This window comes from Cynara cardunculus (assembly GCF_001531365.2).
Source record: "Cynara cardunculus var. scolymus isolate 2C chromosome LG 11, CcrdV1, whole genome shotgun sequence".
Lineage (NCBI taxonomy): Eukaryota > Viridiplantae > Streptophyta > Magnoliopsida > Asterales > Asteraceae > Cynara > Cynara cardunculus.
Genome location: NC_037538.1, coordinates 5,229,284 through 5,244,898, shown reverse-complemented (window position 1 = coordinate 5,244,898; position 15,615 = coordinate 5,229,284). Strand labels below are relative to the sequence as shown.

Here is a 15,615-nt window from a genome sequence, read left to right as displayed (position 1 = left end):
CCTTGATTCTCCTCCATTTTTTTACATATTTGGTCTCATCGAATCTTCAATTTTCTTGGGGAAATTCCACCTCCAATCTTCAACAGTCATGACCTGAACTCCCTTTGGACCCTTGTTTCATTCGCTTCAAATCATTCAAGGTACCTTCCTACCCAATCCATTCATCTTCTAATCGGAAACTTTTGCTTCTTAATTAATCAGGGTTTCTGTGTTTGTGTTGTTACAGGGTCCGATTTTCGTTTTCTTTGATCCACAAAGGATTGATGGTTTGCTGGGGAATTAGAAATAGGGAAAAACTTGTTTACTGTTTGATTTCGTTTTCAAGGGGCAGAGGGTTGGGGATTAGGGTTCATCCGCATCATCTTCATCATATATAAACTGGAATTGTTTATTTTGTTGTTTTGACAAACTTTCATCCCCCATTTGCTCCGATCATGGAGTCCGATAGTATGCAGCCTTCGAATCATCTGACCAAAGGGTGTGAATGTGGTTGTAATTGTTGCGATCCCCGATTTTGTACCGGTACATGGATTCGATCCGTGAAGCGAAAACTCGATGAACTCGAAGTCGAGAAGGAAAAATTCATGATCTCGGGTATTTTGATCCCGCAAGTGGCTCATGTCGAGCTTGAAAATGAATGCGGTGTACTTCGTGAGATGGTTAACAATCAACAACAGAGCATTCACGATCTTTCGATCGAATTGGAGGAGGAAAGAAAAGCGTCTTCTTCGGCCGCAAACGAAGCCATGTCCATGATCTTGAGGTTGCAGCGTGTCAAGGCCGAAATCGAGATGGAAGCCCGCCAATTCAAGCGGTTTTCTGAGGAGAAAACGGCTCACGATCAGCAAGAGATTGCGGCATTGGAAGATTTGTTGTACAAAAGAGAGCAAACGATCCAATCGTTAACCTGCGAAGTACAAGCATATAAATACCGAATGATGAGCTACGGCTTCACGGAATCGGAAGTCGAAGGAGAAAAAGGTGTGATTACAAGCAGTAATAGCATCGCCGCAAGCTCGGACAACCAATTCGACTACTTTCCGTTTGATTACCCCCCTCTCAAATGCCATTCAAACGAACAACACCAAGCTAATTATCCCGAATCATCCGATAACGAAACAGTCGATATCGATAAATACACATTTGAAGAAACCCCGCGATCTTTAAAAGACATAGAACAAAGAATCAACGAATTGGAAAGAAGCCCGAAACACAGCCAACCAATCCTGGATAAACTGATCGTTGGTCATTCTCCAAGAAAGCCGAAATCGAGCAGGTTTTCCATGGATGGCAGCACTGGTTCGTTCTTCGCAACAATTAAAGAAGATTCTGTATCAGATTCACCAAGATTTGGTGGCAATATCAGGAAGATGGATTCACAAGATTACTCTAGCTTCAAGAAGGTCGATAATGGTTCAGAATTTGGGGATGAAATGAGTGATAGGATATATACTGTGGATTCTATTCATTATGAAGCATCGTATCATAATAATAATAATAATAAGAATAATAATCCAAAGGCAAACATGCCGATATCTGATGATTTTATGAGTACTCCAAAGGATTCAATGTGTCGAACTGATATGGATCAAGATCCAGAAGTGATGAAGCTTTATGCAAGACTTCATGCTCTAGAAGCAGATAGGGAATCGATGAGGCAAGCAATCATAAATATGCGAACAGATAAGGCACAACTGGTATTGCTCAAAGAAATTGCTCAACATTTGTGTAAAGAAGTCTCGCCGACAAGCAGGATGCCTGTTAAGAGACGATCTGTTCTTTCGAGGTTTTTCATCTTCTCAATATTCAAGGTAATTAATAAGAAGATCAAACGAGAAATCACGATAACAGCCAAATCACATGTGAATTCCCACTGAATTCACATGTGAATTCCCACTATATTCACATGTGAATTCCCACTATATTCACATGTGAATTCCCACTATATTCACATGTGATTACCGGATACGATCAATACAAAGGTATGCAGGCATGTGATTTGACTGTTCTCGTATTCTCTTATTTGATCATTTATCTCGTTTGAACCGAATATATATATATATATATATATATATATATATATATATATATATATATATGTAAGGTATTAGTTTTGTGCCCAATTGCCCTTACTGTACCTTCATAATCTTGTGAATTTTTGGTTCAGTGGATTGCATCAGTTGTCTTCTGGAGAAGGAAAGCATATGAAAGCAAGTGAGTTGATAGATTTATACATTTACGAATATAACAAAATCAATTTTATAGGACGTTGAAAATGTCTAATTGTCATAACAATCTACTTTACAAGACACTGTATATCTTGTATAAAAGTATTACAATAAGATGTTATGACAGTATTTGGACGTTCAGACAAATTTTTGTATTAGACTTTTTAAATAAAGCTCTTATATAACTGTTTTTTAACAGTGTTTTATGAACACATCTCTTTTTCAAACGCTTGTTTTTGCCAGACATTTTTTTAAATAATTTCATATAAAAGATTAATAAAACTTTTTATTTCAAACTTGTCGTAAATAAAACTTGTTAAGACACGCAAAAACGTCTTATCAACCTATTGTAACACATTTAAATAGGACATTTAGAAATATCTGATGTAATGTAAAGTCGATTTTGTTGTAGCAGATATAGTATCTTTTAAGTGTTGTCAACTTATTGTAACACAGTTTACTCAAATAAGTTGTTTTATGGTTTTATTTTAGGTATATGTTCGGTATGACTTCAAGGAATCCAGGGATGATGGTGCTTTTAGACAAAGGACCTCAGGTTGGGCAATGGAGGTGTCTTTCAAGAACACAACTTTGAACGTATTCATGTCAAAAACTCTGTATCCGTCTATATATGTTTTGATATCTCGTGGATTTCTAATCTTTATCTCACATGCACACACTGCTTCTTGGGTAGATTGAAATTTTCTTTCCGGGATAACTTCTCGTTGCATAATTTGGCTTGTGGTTTAGCTTGCGAATCGTTATGTTTTTCCCTTGAACTGGTTTTCTGGTCGATTAGCGACAAAGAATGTGAATACGGATGTAGGTCTGGTCGACTCGTAAGATTTGATGGAATTTAGCTCAAATGCATAAAATGTAACGTGACAATCTGCTTCTGTATATTATATTTTGCATATTTCGGTATTGATACCAATGTTGTGTCATCCTCAAATGTTCTATCCGTCATGGGGGATTTTGGTTTTTTGTCAGATCAAAACCAGAGGAAATAAAATATAACATTTAAGTAGTTTAATAAATTTAATTGCTATATTTAAAAATAGGCTTAAATTTCATAAATTTAAACTGGTATCGATCAAGTCTATAAAATTAAGTATAAGCATGCCTTTTCGTTTTACTTCTCTAAAAAAAATGCTACATGAAATCACCATCGTGGTCTCGACCTAGTTTCGTAAATATGTAACGGAACACCGACATGAATAATATTGACTTATTATCGTTATATTTGTATGTTTTGTTGTTTTTGTTACTTTTGAAAGGCAACATAACGAAATTAAAATCGAAGAATAATACATTGATGCTTCATTCATCGTCATATGTTCCGTCCAATCTGAAAATTATATGTTAAGCCTTGTAATTTTGCGAAATATATGTTTTGTTTGTACTTAAATTCATCTTTCTCACGGATATCAATGATATTTGTTTAAAACTTTACATCTTATGTATCAAAATAGAAGTTTTAAAAGTTATTACTCAATTTACTAATTTAGTTTTTTTAAATAAATACTAATTAGATATATTGATATAATAAAATATAAAATTTAGTACTAAATAGTGCACATAAAAATTATTGTAGTTAAATAAAATATATAAATTTAACTAATTTAATTAATTAATCAATATAAATAAAAATTAGTATATTTAAACACTATTGAATAATATTATATTTAGTATTTTCAACAACTCTTTAAATATCACCTACTATGGGAATGAGGTGACGATGGGACAGGGACCTCGATTCTCATCTCGGTATCTGATCCTTCATCTACATCCCCGTTTCTGTTTGGGAATATGATCATATCCGCAATCCCATTTCTAACGAGGAAATGAACTTTTCTGGATTATGTAAGCTATTATAAATCAAATATATGAGACACCAGATATGTTTAAATCTTACATAATTTCTATATATATATATATATATATAACATGTACGGGGTGGAAAGTGGGATATCCGTCCCCGGTTTGAGACAAACATGGATCCCCATCCTATCCTCGATTTAACAGGCAATCCTCGCCCCCAACTGGGGTGGTGGGCCGAGTTTCTCAATAGGTTAGGGTTCATTCACATGCCTAAATTCAAGTTCTTTTAAAACCAACGAAAAATTCTTATAGAAAATAAGAATAAACTATAAATTTGGTCTATGTGGAAAATAACATTTTTTATCATGCAATTTCAAAATTACAAGATGATCATTATCTATACTATATTATAAAGTATCTGATAAAAACTTTTAAAAAACCATTTTTTATACATGAAGTACTGTTTAATGATACATATTACTTAAAATTCAAAATTATAAGTAAATAATGCACAAGTACAACTTATTAAAACTTCATACTTGAATTTATGTAACTAACTACAGATAAACATAATCAAATACTGGATAAACATTTTATTTTAAATATAAAAAATCTAAAAATATAACTAGGATAATCATTATCTTCTAACAGAATACTTAATTATTATCTTTATAAAAATTAAATTATTAAATAAAAAATAAATTACTTTCTTATAACCTAAATTAAATTATAATAAAAAAAAGTTGAATTAAAAAAAATATACAACAAGACAAAATTTTTTAAATAGTTAATTTGATACTAATATCGATATGTTTTTAAAAAAAATTAAGATATCTTCAAATTTATATTTTATTCAAAAATAAAAACATTATCGTTTTTCTCAAAATCACATAAAACCGTATTATAACATCAACAAGGGGACATAATAAAACGAAACATTAAAATCGAGATGTATCTCGTTGCATTGCACAAGTACCCTTCTAGTGGTTTCCAAAAACGTCTGATTTTCTCACTTCCTCTGACAATTGTTAAAAAAATGTGTTAAATGAGTAATATTTTTCGTTCTTTTATCGATTTTTTTTATCTTTTACCAATCAAAATATATTTTTTTATTTTGATCTCTATGATTTTTGATTGGATAAAATACAAAATATCAATCAAAGAACAAAGTTGCCTCCGAAAAACTTAACGATCGTTACAGACGTTTTTATAAACTATGGTGTAATTGAAATCGTAGAGACAATAAAAGACGTTATTTTCAACAAACCATAGGGACCAAACTTGTAGTTTATTCAAAAATTATAAAACAACGGTTACGAAAACCAAGTCCTGTGGGGTGGTATGGAGTCAAATGCGGGTTTAGGGTTTCTTTCGCGGTAACCATTCACCTCATAAACCCTACATCTCTTTGCCTCTAAAAAAACACAACTATTCGGCAATCGGCAAATTTCGATCTTTACAATGCTTGGTTGCAGAAGCTTGTTAAAGCAAATCAAGAAGAGAAAGAGAAGAAAATCCCACAAATGTATTACCAAAAATCCTAAACGAAAAATCGAACAAGAACAAGAAGATTGTGCTGCAGAAGATGGATTCAGCTTAAAGGGTTCTTCACCATCACAGAACTATGGAGTTCAGCCATTGGGGAATTTCTACTTTAGCTCGTCTCCTCACAACTCAAGGAACACAGGCTTAGGTAACATTCAAACCCTAACTGACGAGCTTGTTCTTGATATTCTAGGGTTTTTAAGTGGTACCGATTTGGGGATTTTGTCAACTGTGAGCAAATCGTTTTATGTGTTCTGTAATCACGAACCTCTTTGGAGGAATCTTGTATTGGAGAATTGTGGTGATGGGTTTTTGTTCAAAAGGTCTTGGAAATCAACTTATGTTGCTACTTATCAGCCTTCTTTTGATGTTTCAAAGGTTGGATCTTTAGGGTTGAAGGTTAAAGATTTTTATTCTGATTATTTGTTTCAGAGTTGGCTTTGTGCCAATCTTGAGATGAAACATGAATGGCTAGATAGAGACAATGTCATTAGAAGAAAAGGGATTTCTCTTGATGAATTCATCTCGAATTTTGAGGAACCGAATAAGCCGGTTTTGTTAGAGGGGTGTTTGGATAATTGGCCTGCATTAGAGAAATGGGATAGAGATTATTTGGTGAAGGTTTGTGGTGATGCTCGATTTTCGGTTGGGCCTGTGCAGATGAAACTAGACGACTACTTTAGATACTCCGATCAAGCACAGGAAGAGAGGCCGTTGTATCTTTTTGATCCCAAATTCGCAGATAAAGTTCCAAAGTTGGATCAAGATTATGAAGTTCCACTCTATTTCAATGAGGATTTGTTTAGTGTTTTGGGGGAGGAGAGACCGGATTATAGATGGATCATCATTGGACCAGCAGGGTCAGGTTCGTCATTTCACATTGATCCTAATTCGACGTCAGCTTGGAATGCAGTGGTGAAAGGGTCAAAGAAATGGGTATTGTTTCCCCCTGATGTGGTTCCACCAGGGGTGCACCCAAGCTCGGATGGTGCTGAGGTGGCATGTCCCGTCTCAATAACCGAATGGTTCATGAACTTCTACGAGTCTACCAAAACCTGGAAAAAGAAGCCCGTAGAATGTGTGTGCAAAGCTGGTGAAGTGATCTTTGTGCCTAATGGATGGTGGCATCTGGTTATAAATCTTGAAGATTCGATTGCCATCACACAGAATTTTGTTAGCAGGTTATCGTACCTCCATGTACTTGGATGATTAATGATCCTTTCAGCAGCTATCATGCAAAGAAATTCTAACTCTGTTTGATTTGCAGGAGGAACTTGTTAAATGTGATGGAGTTTCTGAAGAGACCAAATGCCAGCAGCCTCGTTTCTGGAACAAGAGATCGGGTGAATCTACATGATAAGTTCAGGAATGCCATTGAAGCATCGTACCCTGGAACCATCGATAAATTGGTGCTGGAAGCCGAGAAGAAAAAGGCTGAGCAGGAGAAACCTTCTTTCTGGGATTCGGTAAAAGACTCCAACTCGGGTGCTTTTAAGTTCTCTTTTTAGAGTCTACAATCTCTTAATCGAGAAGTGCGCTGTTTGTTGTTGTTTCTTGTATTCGATTCATATACCCGATTGTTTTATTGATTCCATTGACTTCTTGCCAATATTGGTACATTTTTGCCAATCATCCTCTCTTTTTGTAACCTCCTTGTATTTATCTTTCAACATGGGATAACTTCACCATTTACTTTTTTTTTATTATGATTTTAATAAACAAGTAATTGATTAATTTTTATGTTAAAAAGTATACAATCTTGTTCAAATATCTATAATATATAACATTTTTCGTTCTATTAGTAAGTTTATTAATAAAATTTTACATTATATTTTACAATTTATATTATAAAACTAATTATATATAAAAAGTATCTCGCAAATTTTTCGACTTAAGCATTGGGTAGCTCAACTCGACTCGTTAGTAAGTCAAGTCGAGTTCGAGTCCGAGTCAAGCCTATTCTAGTCAAATGCTAACCAAGCTTTAACCAAGTTGATCTCAAGTAGCTCGCATCTCACGAGTTGTCTCATGTTGTTTACACCCATAGACAGACTAAATCTCATTCGAAAATAGGGTCTAAAAAACCATACAATAGAACAATCGTCTCCAAGAAGCGAGACGCACACAGATCTAACCTCTACACCAAAGAGTAAAACAATTGTTTTCATGAAGATCTCGAATTTGTGGAAGAAGGTAAGCAAACAAGTAGAAACTAGAAAGAACAAAGACCAACAAATGATGAACATAGAACAAGAAAGATAAGAAAAAATAACGAAAAATTGATATACAATTTAAATATAATGAGAATGCAAACCAAATAACATTAAAGAACTTTCTCATTCAATTGTAATGATGGTTAGAGGTTCAAGTTTGTGGGGAATGAACACAACATTTCCAAAACAAAATAACTTCAAACTGGTGAGAGGGAAGCCGTGTAAGAATCATCAGAGTATTTTAAGCTTTTCAAAAAGCCACGGCTCAGGCGACTAGAAACAACGGTGTTCCTGACACCAAACGGACAACTCTGTTCATGTGATCCTCCATCGGATGTGGCTTTGGGATCGGGCTTGTGGCTAACCACGTCAAGCCCAACATTCAAACCGATCGACATGGGTTCTATCACAAAACTGCAAAAGATTTGCCATTTTTGTAAAAGGTTTAAATGTCATTTAGGGTGCGTTTGGTACTCTTGACAGAACAGAATAAAGATCATTGTTCCATGTTTGACAAAACTTTTATCTCATGGAACAAGGTGAAATAGACCTATAATTTACCAATATAACCTCAAAATAAAACATAATATTCTTTTAAAACATCAAATACACCTCTCTTTATATAAACAACTCATTAGAGGTAAATTGGTCATTTTATCTGTTCTGTCTTGTTCAGTTTTGTCTTACCAAACGCTAAACAGCTAGCTGTCATGTTCTGCAAACGCACCCTTAGGGAATAAAAAACAATCAAGAACAAGAAACTCATCATACCTTGCCTCAAAGCCACCTCCATTAGACTTGATTGCATCACATACACTGCTGGTTATCCATGGAGGAAGATAAGCATCCTTGATTTCAATACTGTAATAGGAAGGGGAAGCTGAACCCTGATTAGGTTCGCTTGTAGTTGGAACAGATGTACGATCGATTCTCCTCACCTCCTTGCATTTAACCTGCGTACAAAGTGGGATTCTAAGAGCTGAAAGCCGCTATAAAAACTCGTTTCACAACATCAAATGCTATAAAGTACAAGCAAACCTCTGGTGCAGATATAGCAGCGTTTTCAAATGCTACCGGTGAATAAAGTAAAGGAACATCCAAAGTATTTAGAGAGGGTAAAAGAAACCTGGAAACAGAGAACAAATATGAAGATCATAAACCAGAACCAATATTAAAGAGACGGTTTAATTTTGTAATAAGTTTTATCTTTTACAGTTAACATTGTTCTCACCTATAGTTCAGCAGAAAGTCATATAACCCCTGTACATTATTGTTGCCATTGAACACGAGCAACGATTCCGGGCTATTATCCACATCGGATTGAGAAACTGTACGCCTAGTCTGCATAAATGTAAGGAGCTGATGGTTATAAGGGATTGATCATATGCAAATGTCTATATGGTTTATGCTAAAAAGCAGTACACCCATCCCTGCAATGAACTCAGCATAGTGTGGAGTTGTACCTTTCCTAGATTGTACTTTTCAATCTCTGAGAGCTCAAAGAGGTCTTCTGTAGTCACTTGCTCCACTTTAGAATGGCAAAGAGGCATAGTAAAAGAGATGTCCTTCAACACAGCAACAAATTAGCACAATGGTGGCAATCCCTCCAAAATATCCAAGATTAGATCAGCACAAACTCAAAGCATCAAAGTGTCAAGACTTTAGGTTTAGTTTTTGTAAAGATGTTAGAGTTTGGTGTTTAGGGTATGTGGATCAGGGTTTAGGATTTAAGCTGGTTTAGGGAAACTCATAAAGAAGATAGCAACAGTATCATATAGAACTTGAACACAGAATGATGAGACTTACTTGTTCTTTTAACAGTGACCTTAAGCTTCTTGTCGATTGGGATACATAAGCATTGCACTCACCCCTACTTCCAATGGAACCATTGCCGCTAGTGAACATCACCACAAACTGCCCAGTGCAGACTGTAAACTCGCAAGAAGATGCTTGTCATTAAAATACAGGACAAATGAACTTATGAATAACATAATAAGATAAGGCTTCCTTCCAATGTTGATATCTTAAAAAAAAAAAAAAAAACAATTAGTAATACTACCATAAAATAAGTTGCAAATGTTCTTCCGCAACATGACAAAAAGGCTTCGAAAAGAGGCCTCCCATGACAATTGGCGTTTGCTCAAGAAATCCATTTGCCCTACATGTTTATAAACTTATTCACGTTAAATAGAAGATGAATAACGAATTGAGAAAATAAAACAAGAAAATGCCAAAGATGGAACAAGCTTCTTGGCTATCATACCTTCCCCGTTTGCAGATAAAGTTAATGCTGATATGACTGAAGGAGGTAGAGAACTCTGTGGATGCACCCAAGAATATAAAGCTTTTGTATTGGAAATTTGGGCAGTTGAGCAGTTTCTCTTCTCGACAGGCCACCCATCCTGAGAATTGAACTGCCCAAGATCATTGAATGTGCCACAGCTCATCAATCTATGGAACCTAGATTACAGACAAGCTACACTCGGTAAATTTGGAATATAAGAAAAGATGAAAAATACTAAAACAATCAACAGAGTTGGCTCATGAACAAACCAGAAAATGTAAATAAAGACATGGAACTACAACCACCAAACTAGAAACTGGGGTACATACCTATAATAGTTTGTTCATCACTCAGGGATCCCAATTCATTTTAGACATGGTTATAATTTATATATAATACAGTGATTTCAAACTTATACTGTATCTTTTTACTTTGTAAGAACTCCAAGGAAGCAAATAGAAAGTTGTCCAAGTGATGTTATACCAATTTACTGAAGATGAAGCAACCACACGCATGCTTGTTTTCAATGTGAAATCTAGTGGAGTCTTCTGGCTAGGAATATGAAGTTCTGAGCAAAATTTTGCTGATGCAGAATTTGTATTTCCATCAAAAGATTCAGTGGGTGAAACTGAGACGATCGGAGGTTCACGAGCTGCAAGTCCTTTGAAGGCTTCATCCTGCGAAAATATGATTCACATTTTACATATGCACATCATGGACTGAAAAAGGAAACATATGGGTGGCAAAGAAATATACCATATCAAGCGAAAAGCCGGATGACTTTTCTGCCCCTGCTGATAGCTCCATAACACTACGAAATGTGCTTATGTTGCATTTTTGGTTCATGATGTGAGACTGTGTAGATCTGAAACCTACGGTGTTTGTAGTTGAAGTTGAAGCGTGTGTATCTTTTGGACTGCGAAAACAATAAAACAGAATCAAGCATGCAAATTATCAAAAATAAGCAGGAGTACAATGAGCTGTACCCTGAACGCTGTGGTTGCCTTTCAGCAGCAAACTTCAAAGAAACAGAAGAATTCATTAAGCCACCATCCATATGATCAGCAGAAATGTTTTCCTGAAAGTGATATATAATAAGAGCAACTCAGAATTTGGAGGACATTTTAACAAGCCAGATTTTAGTAAATGGAAGCTTCAGCCTACACACTAGAATCAAATATATGGTAGAGTACTCCCAGATGCAGACCTTAACATTTTCCTTGCCAGATAGCATCTTAAGCCTCAGACTGTTTTTCCTACTAGGAAATAGTTCATCAACACGAGTGTCAATGTATCTTGGATTCTTTGATAGAACAGGTTTCATAGGCTCAGACGTTACTGCACTAGCATTCCTATAAAAAAAATTGTTATATAAGTACAAAAATAGACACAACTATGAAACAATCGAGGGTTTCATGTGGTGGGGGTGTTACCACTCTGGCGCTGGAGATTCATCCATGAGCTCAACAATGTTCTTGCGCTTCAACTGCTCACCCTGCCATTTTTACGTAAGTTAAGAAAATTAGCTTTCTCATATACATACTACACAACATGCCATTACCATTCCTCATTTCCTCTATCTAATAAAACATTGGTACCCACTTCTATGGTGAATAACACGTCAAACAGTTGGTTGTAGAGCAGTCAAGACTTGGTTAATTCATAAAAAGAATTTTTCTGTTTATAGTTACTTCATAAACTTCATTGGGAACTCGTGAAAAAATTGATGCTTGATATGATAATAATGTATGTTCTACATGAACTCACCAAATCATACCGACTTCCATAGCACAATGCTGAAGTTTGTATTTTTTTGAATTCTTAATCTATATGGTTCAAATATGCTTACTAGTTCATACATTATACGAGTGTTGTTTTCGTTGAATCACACTAATAAGTAGTCATTTATGTTCATAGGCATATGGTTTTTAAGTGTTCAAAGTGTGGAGGCCAAGTAAACATAGGACAACAACTAATTGTACATAATCATCACTAACCTAATTGGTATGAATTGCATGCATCCATGAAATAGAAAATATGCTGTTGCATATCTTCTGCTAAAGAAGGAAAGAGGTATTTCTTGGTCTCTAATATTTTTTCAAATTTTAATCACTGTATCAACACTTCCATAGTGATGCACTAATTGGATTAGTATTTTATTATGTACTTTTCTAACATCACATGGTTCTCCAGTCAGAAATTCTTTTTTCTCCTAAAATCTCTACTTAGTAAACAAAGAAGAAAACACAGTATCTGTCAAGGCATGATGAACATATGTTTGCATTATCATCTACCTGTCGTGGTCCACACTCTCCAAACAAATATTCTCTCAGTCGAAACTATCAAGAATTATATTGTTAATTGTATTGAATCATGTGTAACTTTGTCCAAATTATTTATCTTAAAATTCATTTCATGCTTCTTTTCTCTGGAACAATGGAGTAACAGATAAAAATGCAATTTAATTGCACATAGAGAGCTTGCCATACATCATAAAAGCTAAGCACTTCAATATTGAGGAATCGGAAACTGCCCTTGATTGTACATAAACCCATATAATTCAGCCCTTTTTCAACCGTGCATTAGTTTATTTGACCTAATTTATTCGTCCTTAATCCGCATCTAATCACAAGATCTCAACATTGAATAAACCAAAACGAAGGCAAGCAAATTTTCTCTCGTTTTACAGTATCGCGAATAGCAATTGCTTGAATCACTAGATACTTAATCCGTATCCAGAACAATCACATTATTTTCACAATTTCAAATGCACCGTAAGATAAACCATAAAATGGTACTCACCCTCAACTCAGAAGGCGTCTTTCTTTTGATTCCGTTGGTTCCCTTCGAAGAACCACCACTCGATCCACCGTCGATACTACAGGGAAACTGAAGAGACTTCGATGTCGGTATCATCGGTCCCCGAGTTGCTACCTTGGCCATTTTTACAAATGCAAACTACAACCAGAATCAACCCTAAGTTACCGATCTATCTCCGGTTGTTCCTTATCGATGTTTGCCCTGAGAACGAAATATTCTTAGGGCAAAATCTGACGGTTTTCTTGAGAGCAACGAAAACACAAGATGTGGAAATGGAGAGTGATTGAAATTTTATAAAAGCGGGATTTGAGTGTGTTGGGCCTTCGTTTTTGAACAGTTTTCGATTCCCTCCCTCGGCCGACTCTAACGCCGTTACTAACTTCCGTTTGCTACTTTCGAAGTTTCACAAATTACCCCAGAGAGTATCTCCATCACATTTACCGTAATTTCTACAAATTAAAAATCAAAAGTCAAAATTTTCAAAACAAGAATTATATTTATTTTGGAGAATCCAACACTAATTATAACTAAAATGGTATTCGTGTAATGCAACAAAATAAATTTTTATTTAAATATATTTAGTTTTTATTATGTCTTTATCGATATAATACGAATTTATGTTTTTTAAGAAAATGATAATGTTCTTATTTTTGAATGAAATCTAAATATAAAAATATCATACATAATTAAAAAAAATTATTGATATTAGTATCAAATTAACTATTTAAAATTTCTTTTTTTTTTGTATTTTTTAATTCATTTTTTATTTTTGGTTTAATAATATAATTTTTTTATAAATATATTAATTAATTATTTTACTATAACTTAATAATTATCCTAATTATATTTAAAAAAAATTATATTTAAAATGAGATGTTTATCTTCTAGATTGTATTTACCTGCAGTTAGTTACACGAATTCAAACATAAAACTTTAATAAGATGTACTTAAATACAATTTACTTGTAATCTTGAATTTTAAGTAATATGCATCAGTAAACGGTATTTCATGCATAAAAAATGATTTTCAAGAGTTTTTGTCAAATATTTTATAATATAGTATATATATATATATATAAATATTTCATTTATTTATTAAAATATTATTTATCTCTCTAAATATTTATTTTCAAATTTCCCTATTGCTGCTCTCACATGGTAATCATTTTTGAATGATCTCCATATTTGGAGAAAAAAAAATTCTCTCTCCTACTTTCTCCATTTTGGTGATCGTTTTGCGGAAGCTGTTAAAGCAAAATATTAGCTCAAAATCTTTTTTTGCTTTATTTTGCCCATTTTGGAGAAGTTGTCAGAGATTTTGAATTTGCTTACATTCAAGTCGAAATCTCCATGAATACAACCTATCTACCCCTTGTGGTAAAGAAAATGTCTACATATATCTAATCCCTCTAAAGTCTACACTTTACTTCCAAATAGATATACACAAGGCTTGGGGGTTTTCAGGCTCGGGCCTATACCTTTTGAAGCAAAAAAAATCTGGACAATTTAAAATCCGGATCAAGTCAGGTTGGGTTTTATGGTTGTTTCAGACCATGATTTTTCAGAATTAATCAAGCTTTTCACTGTTTTTACATATCAGGACCATGAAAGAAATTAACTTGATCAGGCTTAAAACCTGAGATCGAATTTACTAGGCCTGGATTTTTCAGGCTTCGTACTTCCTAATGAGTTGCACGTTTTATTTAATTTGGTTATAATCAAAACCAATAAATCGTATATGAACAAAATTCAACGTCCAACAACTCTGTTATTACTCATTTAATTTATAAAATAATAAGCACATATAAAGATGAAAACATATCTTATCCATTCATTAAAGTATAACTTGTATTAATAAACTTGACAATTTGATCTATTTTTTTATTTTTGTGTCGTAATAATTTTATGAAACGTGATGACTATAAGTTAAGGCAGACACACAGACAGATACAGATACATGCATACATATATGTATGTGTGTGTGAGAGTGATAGGTTTAATAAATATAAAATTATCCATATTAAAACTTTAAATCAAACATCATAATCAAAAGTTAAGCAGTGATCACGACTTTTCTCCAAAATAAATGTATGGATTTGTCCCGTCAAAATCACATTTAATGATCTGTTCTCTTTTTATTCAGATAAACTAGATCAAAATGTATTTATGCAACAAATTAATAAACGAAATATGTTAAGTACCGAGTCTCCAACTTGCATTGCCGTTTCCAACCATTTAATTCAAAAGAAGCAATAAATCCATATCGTGGTCGAGTCTACAACTATTTAGTTCATGCGATCAAGAGACTGATCAATAGGTACCATTTGACCATGCAAAGGGCAATCATAACTTTTAATATGAAACATATACATAAATATGCTGGGGAATTTCAAATAAAAACTATGTAATTCTTACAAACTTTACAAATCTAATCTCAACCCTTGATTTTGTTTATTTTAAAATTTAGATAAGGTTATAAATAAGGTTGAGAGTAAATCCACGTCGTTTATTATCTAAATGTATGGTTGAGATCGGTTTGTAAAGCTTATAAGAATTACATGGTTTGTATTAGAAACTCCCCCTGCATATATGATAGTAAATTAAATTGGGTTGGGTTCTAGTGAAAAGAGAAGTTATGATAAAAAACCGCAAGAAAAAATCCTCACCTTGGATCAATTCTAATGGAATGTCAACAATAATGAAGT

At 34.0% G+C, this 15,615-nt stretch overlaps 3 protein-coding genes across 4 annotated transcripts; 2 read left to right on the top strand and 1 right to left on the bottom strand.

Annotated features, from left to right (window-relative positions):
* The first annotated feature begins 416 nt into the window (after window positions 1–416).
* On the top strand, window positions 417–3,109 carry LOC112522205 (myosin-binding protein 7-like). The gene is made up of 3 exons (XM_025131303.1): window positions 417–1,811; window positions 2,168–2,214; window positions 2,721–3,109. Exons 1-3 carry the CDS (start codon window positions 435–437, stop codon window positions 2,821–2,823), a joined length of 1,527 nt encoding a protein of 508 aa, XP_024987071.1. The 5' UTR covers window positions 417–434; the 3' UTR covers window positions 2,824–3,109.
* A 2,289-nt stretch (window positions 3,110–5,398) lies between these two features.
* On the top strand, window positions 5,399–7,259 carry LOC112521384 (F-box protein At5g06550). The gene is made up of 2 exons (XM_025130213.1): window positions 5,399–6,775; window positions 6,862–7,259. Exons 1-2 carry the CDS (start codon window positions 5,511–5,513, stop codon window positions 7,100–7,102), a joined length of 1,506 nt encoding a protein of 501 aa, XP_024985981.1. The 5' UTR covers window positions 5,399–5,510; the 3' UTR covers window positions 7,103–7,259.
* A 668-nt stretch (window positions 7,260–7,927) lies between these two features.
* Window positions 7,928–13,091, bottom strand: LOC112522006 (protein downstream neighbor of son homolog). Of its 2 annotated transcripts, XM_025131052.1 has the most exons (14): window positions 12,894–13,091; window positions 11,528–11,586; window positions 11,299–11,443; window positions 11,078–11,169; window positions 10,848–11,007; window positions 10,575–10,768; window positions 10,071–10,267; window positions 9,867–9,965; window positions 9,614–9,735; window positions 9,271–9,372; window positions 9,039–9,148; window positions 8,846–8,933; window positions 8,579–8,760; window positions 7,928–8,221 (listed from the first exon to the last, which is right to left on the bottom strand). In XM_025131052.1, exons 1-14 carry the CDS (start codon window positions 13,032–13,034, stop codon window positions 8,005–8,007), a joined length of 1,908 nt encoding a protein of 635 aa, XP_024986820.1. In that variant the 5' UTR covers window positions 13,035–13,091; the 3' UTR covers window positions 7,928–8,004. The 2 variants fall into 2 exon arrangements, with proteins under 2 accessions (XP_024986820.1, XP_024986819.1); XM_025131051.1 differs by lacking the exons at window positions 11,528–11,586; window positions 12,894–13,091 and having other exon boundaries at window positions 9,867–9,980; window positions 11,299–11,427.
* Between the last annotated feature and the right edge of the window lie 2,524 nt (window positions 13,092–15,615).

Bases quoted from the DNA above. Each gene is read 5' to 3' on its own strand.
- LOC112521384 (XM_025130213.1), top strand. From the start codon at position 5,511: ATGCTTGGTTGCAGAAGCTTGTTAAAGCAAATCAAGAAGAGAAAGAGA. The intron at 6,776-6,861 runs GTTATCGTACCT...TTTGATTTGCAG, and splicing joins ACACAGAATTTTGTTAGCAG to GAGGAACTTGTTAAATGTGA.
- LOC112522006 (XM_025131052.1), bottom strand. From the start codon at position 13,034: ATGGCCAAGGTAGCAACTCGGGGACCGATGATACCGACATCGAAGTCT. The intron at 10,268-10,574 runs GTATAACATCAC...TCTGTAATCTAG, and splicing joins GCTTCATCTTCAGTAAATTG to GTTCCATAGATTGATGAGCT. The intron at 9,966-10,070 runs GTATGATAGCCA...ATAAACATGTAG, and splicing joins TTTATCTGCAAACGGGGAAG to GGCAAATGGATTTCTTGAGC.
- LOC112522205 (XM_025131303.1), top strand. From the start codon at position 435: ATGGAGTCCGATAGTATGCAGCCTTCGAATCATCTGACCAAAGGGTGT. The intron at 1,812-2,167 runs GTAATTAATAAG...TTTTTGGTTCAG, and splicing joins TCATCTTCTCAATATTCAAG to TGGATTGCATCAGTTGTCTT. The intron at 2,215-2,720 runs GTGAGTTGATAG...GTTTTATTTTAG, and splicing joins AGGAAAGCATATGAAAGCAA to GTATATGTTCGGTATGACTT.